This window comes from Astatotilapia calliptera, chromosome 7 (assembly GCF_964374335.1).
Source record: "Astatotilapia calliptera chromosome 7, fAstCal68.1, whole genome shotgun sequence".
Taxonomy (NCBI): domain Eukaryota; kingdom Metazoa; phylum Chordata; class Actinopteri; order Cichliformes; family Cichlidae; genus Astatotilapia; species Astatotilapia calliptera.
The window spans coordinates 25,590,463-25,595,666 of NC_137428.1; the positions used below are offsets into that span (position 1 = coordinate 25,590,463).

The 5,204-nt window shown below is 43.5% G+C and overlaps 1 protein-coding gene across 1 annotated transcript; it reads left to right on the top strand.

Annotated features, from left to right (window-relative positions):
• The first annotated feature begins 807 nt into the window (after window positions 1–807).
• Window positions 808–4,499, top strand: car15 (carbonic anhydrase 15). The gene is made up of 8 exons (XM_026173925.2): window positions 808–989; window positions 1,120–1,149; window positions 3,036–3,212; window positions 3,286–3,431; window positions 3,541–3,633; window positions 3,719–3,785; window positions 3,874–4,034; window positions 4,131–4,499. Exons 1-8 carry the CDS (start codon window positions 938–940, stop codon window positions 4,353–4,355), a joined length of 951 nt encoding a protein of 316 aa, XP_026029710.1. The 5' UTR covers window positions 808–937; the 3' UTR covers window positions 4,356–4,499.
• The last annotated feature ends 705 nt before the right edge of the window (window positions 4,500–5,204 follow it).

Sequence of the window (5,204 nt, forward strand, 5' to 3'; positions counted from 1 at the left end):
GCTTGTGCGTCAGTGGCTCTGAACACATGCTGAACTTTACGTTGAACCTCGCTACATCGTGACATTTAGCTGGTCTGCGAGGCTTTGAGGAGGAAATTCCTTCGTCTGCGGTCACCAAATGTCAATTTAGATTAAGGTGGGATGCAGGGAAATCCCCCCGCCTCCTCGCACCAGTGTCCAATACACGGCAATGAAAAGATTCTCATAATTTAAAGAAAGTGGATATAGTGCACCTCGCGGTGACTCACAAGGGGGCAGGCGGAGAGGAGAGAGTGATACCCAGCCGAGAAGCACCGTCGGAGAAAAGAGGCTTTGTTCATGCAGGCTGAGTAGTGACGGAGTCACACAATCTATTCCTGGATGGGAAACACGTAACACTTAACACTGAGCTGTTAGGAGAGGAAGTGTAACATCACTTAAAAACATGCGTTTAAGTGTAAAATTAGGTGTTAATTTGAGGGTTTTTAACTGGATTCCCAGAGCTTGGCACTGATTAGAGGGTGGTCCCTCCCACTGTAAAGCGTGGGGCAGTGATGAGCAAATATAAAGAGAACCTCTGAAGTTTAAACACGGTGTCATTTTTACAGCCTCTTTATACCGAGTCATATATATTCTGTTCACTTCTAATCCAGCCTCCTAACACATCCTCTGACTTTCCCATGAGATGAATGGGTCTTGTTACTAGTCACTGGGCATCTATGCTTACAGCAGCAGCAGCTGGGGAGGTGGGGGTGTGTGGGTGTAGGGGGGGTGAAGCCCTCCCTGTATCAATGAGCCTGTTTATCAGAAAAGACCACTAGACTGGTAATGACACGGTTGACTGATCAGCCCAGGAGAAAGTAAATCTCAGCTTTCACCTTCCTTCCTATATTTAAGCCGGACGTTCGCCCTCGATTGTTTCAGTCTACCTCACTGTGCGCTCCACCAGGATCCTGGGATGATTTGGACCGCAGCTCTCCTCGTGATCGTCGGCTCATACGCTGACTCAGGTGAGGGCACGACTCCGGTCTCGCGGGGTGAAAAGATATTGCGAACGTCTCTTACGCGCAATTTCGTGTAATTGGATGGAAGGGAAAGAAAGGTGATGTTTGTCGTCACTGTGCCGTTTTCATTTCGCAGATGACTACTGTTATGATGAGCCACATTGTGGTGAGTAACTTATTTGTTTTTTAATTTTAAAACGAGCGCTGTCACGATGTCACATTTTCACTTTATGATTAGAACGGTGAAAAGGATTCACGATGATAGTATGAAATCTTTAGAAAGGATTTTATCAAATTCCATCAATGACACAGTTACAGTGCACAATACAGACCAAATGCCCACTTCTTTGGTTACACCTTGCTCGTACCCCTTTTGCCTTCAGATCTGCCAGATTCTTGATTCAACAAGGTGCTGGAAATACTACTCAGTGATTTGTCAGCTGAACGCCCATGATCCAAATCTCCTGTTCCACTAAATCACAGATGTGCTCTATTGGACTGAGCTCTGATGACTGTGGAGGGCATTTGAGTACAGTGAACTCATTGTCATGTTCAAGAAATTGAGATGATTTGAGCTTTGTGACATGGCATGTTATCCTACTGGAATCAGATTATGGCCACACTGTGGTCATAAAGGGATGGACGTGACCGGCAACAATACTCTGGTGGTAGTGCTTTAATGCTCAGTTGCCATTGCACCACCAGCAGCCTGAACCATTGATACCACACAGGATGAGTTCATGCTTTCATATGGTTCACACCAAATTCTGACCATCTGAATGTGACAACAGTCAGTCACGTGGCAGCAACTGAATGCCTTTAGGCATGTAGACATGGTCAAGGGGGCATATTGAAGTTCAAAACGGGTATTTAAGTGACTTTGATTGTTGATGCCAGATGAGCTGACTGAGTATTTCAGAAACTGCTGATTTGCTGGGATTTTCCACACAACCATGTCTAGAGTTTACTGTACGGGGTCTAAAAATAAATAAATAAAGGACAAAATGTCAAGTGGGCAGCAGAGAAGAGAATAAAGCGGCAGACTGCTTCAAGCTGAATGAAAGGCAACAGTAAATAACCAGTTGCTACAACCAAGGTGTGCAGAAGTGTGTGAATCTTGAAGCAGATGTGCTACAGTAGCAGAAGAGACCACATTAGGTATCACTCCTGTCAGCTAAGAACAGGAAGCCGAGGCTACAATTCACATGAGCCCACCAAAGCTGGAAAATAGAGAGTTGAAATGTTGACGCTTGGTCTGATGAGTCTCGATTTCTACTGCAACATTTGCCTGCGAGGATCAGAAATGAACATGAAAGGATGGATCTATTCTGCCTTGTATCAACTTGGTGGTGGTGTAATGGTGTGGGTTTCTTGGCACACTTTGGGGCCCTTAGTACCAACTGAGCATCATTAAAACTCAACAGCCTATCAGCCGGATGGTTGCTGACCACATCAACCCAACAGAGCACCTTTGGGATGTGCTGGAACAGCTGACTGACATCATGGATGTGATGCTCGCATGTCAGTGTGGACCAAACTCTGGGGAATTTTTCCAGCACTTTGTTCAATCTCTGCCATGAAGAGTTAAGGCAATGCTGAAGGCAAAAAGACTTATATATTAGATGATCTGAAGCTGAAGTCACTGTTGAAAGTCTAAAGCAGGGATCTCCAATCCCAGTCCACGAGGGCCGGTGTCCCTGCAGGTTTTAGGTGTCCTTGATCCATCACAGCTGATTTAAATGGTTAAACGACCTCCTCAACATGTCTTGCAGTTCTCCAGAGGCCTGGTAATGAACTAATCATGTGATTCAGGTGTTTTGACCCAGGGTGAGATCTAAAACCTACAGGGACACCGGCCCTCGTGGACTGGGATTGGGGACCCTGGGTCTAAAGTATCCTTTCAAAATAAAAGCCAAAATATCAGATATTCGGAAAGCATGGGTTGTCCAAAACTGATTGCTGTGAGCTGATTTTAAGGTTAAGCAAGCAAGGTTCTTCTTACACTTTTTAGTTGTCTGTCTGGAGCTCATGAGTCTTCTTTCACATCCTCAGATCCTTACTCATGGGGAGACATGGTCCCTTCCTGTTACTCTTTACTTAATCACCATCACTCTCCCATCAACTTGGACGAACACATGGTCAGAAACGCCTCTCTGGGCGCTCTGTATCTAGAGGGCTTCGAGGAGACGCAAACAGGCCACTGGACGATCAAAAACGACGGGCACTCAGGTGAATACCCCGCATATTGTAGCGCGTTTTTGTCGCGTGGGCGCTGGGGGTGACGCGTGCGCTGTTGCTTCAGTCATACTGCAGGTCGGCAGCGGCATGGCGGTGAGTGGTGGCGGTCTTCCAGATGTGTACCACACCATCCAGCTGCACTTCCACTGGGGAGGTCCGGCGTCCAACGGCTCAGAGCACACTGTGGACAGACGCAGATACCCAATGGAGGTACAGTATGGTCAGTAGACGGAGTTACACAGTCACAAGCCACCTGTGTAAGCACACAGATGCAGTGCAGCCTTCCCTTAATGTCTCTGTGGACTTTCTTTACTTCCAGATGCACATAGTCAACATGAAGTCCATCCATCCAAATCTGTCTGCAGCCCTCGACGATCCAACGGGACTTGCCGTTCTTGGATTCTTCATTGATGTCAGTTTATTTCTCAGCCTAGTCCTGAACTACATTTTTAAGGATTTTTAAAGCAAAACTATTAAGACATTATCATATTTCTCAGGTTGTGTATGCAGATAATGTGCACTTTGGACACATCTCACAGAAACTCTCCTCTGTTGCTTACAAAGGTGAGTGGAGCCTTAAGAAAAATCCACTCCTGCCTTCTTGTGTTAGTCGTAGCAATGTTCTCATTATGTCTGTGCATCCTTCCCCCAGGGCAAGCAACTAAAGTAAAGCCATTTCCTCTAATGAGCCTCCTGCCGAAGCACAACATGAGTCAGTATTACCGATATTACGGCAGCCTTACCACCCCTCCATGTTCTGAAGCGGTTGTGTGGACTTTGTATGAGGTCCCCATCTACATTTCATGGTCCCAAGTAAGTCGCCTAGGTTCAGATCAGGTTTTATTTATTTTTTTAAAAGACTTACTTGTTGCTTTAAAATATTATTTTTGGGTTTGGTTGTCTCCTCAGCTGGCTCAGTTTACCTCGCAGATCTTCTCTACAGAGGAGGACGCAGAGCAGGTGACCCCTCTCCAGAACAATTTCAGACACATTCATCACATCTTCAGTCGCGTTGTCTCAGCCTCCATAGATGCCAAACTCCTCAGAGGAGCGGCAGGTCGAAGCCTCTTGTCTGCTACATCAGTGCATCTGCTTCCAGTCCTTTTACTGGGAGGCTTCTTATCTGGACTTTAGCACCATGGTAAATCCAAGGCGTGAAATAGTACAACACCAAAATTAAAATTAAATAAAGAACAGGTTAGTTGAACTTTTCATTTAAGGAGAAGTTTTCAGACATTTAGAAATACTCTAGGAAAAACAAGCAAACTGTGAAGAAGAGTACTGTAAGTGTTATTTAACGTCTCGTGTGTTTTCAGGAAATTTGAATTTATTAGCATGTTGCTAACCGTTTAATGTGAAGCCTTTTGCATTCAAAGTGTGCTTTTAAAAACTACAACCTAATGTACATGCGTATACCTTTGTTTTTCTGTAGTGAGCAATTAAAAAATAAAAATAAAAGCAAAGTGAAGTCAAAGCAAAACTTGGTTGGTTAGCATAGCATGTTAGCATGCTAACAAGATTGATTGTTTAAAAAACATTTGAAAAATTAAAAGTATTGGTCAGGCATTTTAAGCTGATGATAATGATTTAAAAATATGCCCAAATAACGCAGTAATGCAGATTTATGAAAAAAGTAAAGAAATATATAAAGAAAAATACAATTAGATCTATAATTCATTAGACAACATAATTTCCATGTCCTTGTATGTCACTACAGTGGATTTCAAACAGTTGAGATGTGATTTAAATGAGAATTTCAGTTTTAATTTATAAACGTTTTATAAAATTTATATACCATCTTTTAATTAATTGAACAAACCATATGAATTTAAACATAAAGATTGTTGAAACTGACACTCTTACTTCCTCAAGAGTGTGACTAGATGTGAAACTGTTTTTTCTTTACCATCGAAATAATTCTGTGGTCATCCACTTCACCATTTCTGTGGTCTTTCAGACCTTTTTGATGTCGCCAAGCTGCCT

Excerpts from the sequence above, each read along its gene's own strand:
- car15 (XM_026173925.2), top strand. The coding sequence starts at position 938 with ATGATTTGGACCGCAGCTCTCCTCGTGATCGTCGGCTCATACGCTGAC. Across the intron at positions 3,213-3,285 it reads CAAAAACGACGGGCACTCAG|TCATACTGCAGGTCGGCAGC; the intron begins GTGAATACCCCG and ends CTGTTGCTTCAG. Across the intron at positions 3,634-3,718 it reads TTCTTGGATTCTTCATTGAT|GTTGTGTATGCAGATAATGT; the intron begins GTCAGTTTATTT and ends CATATTTCTCAG.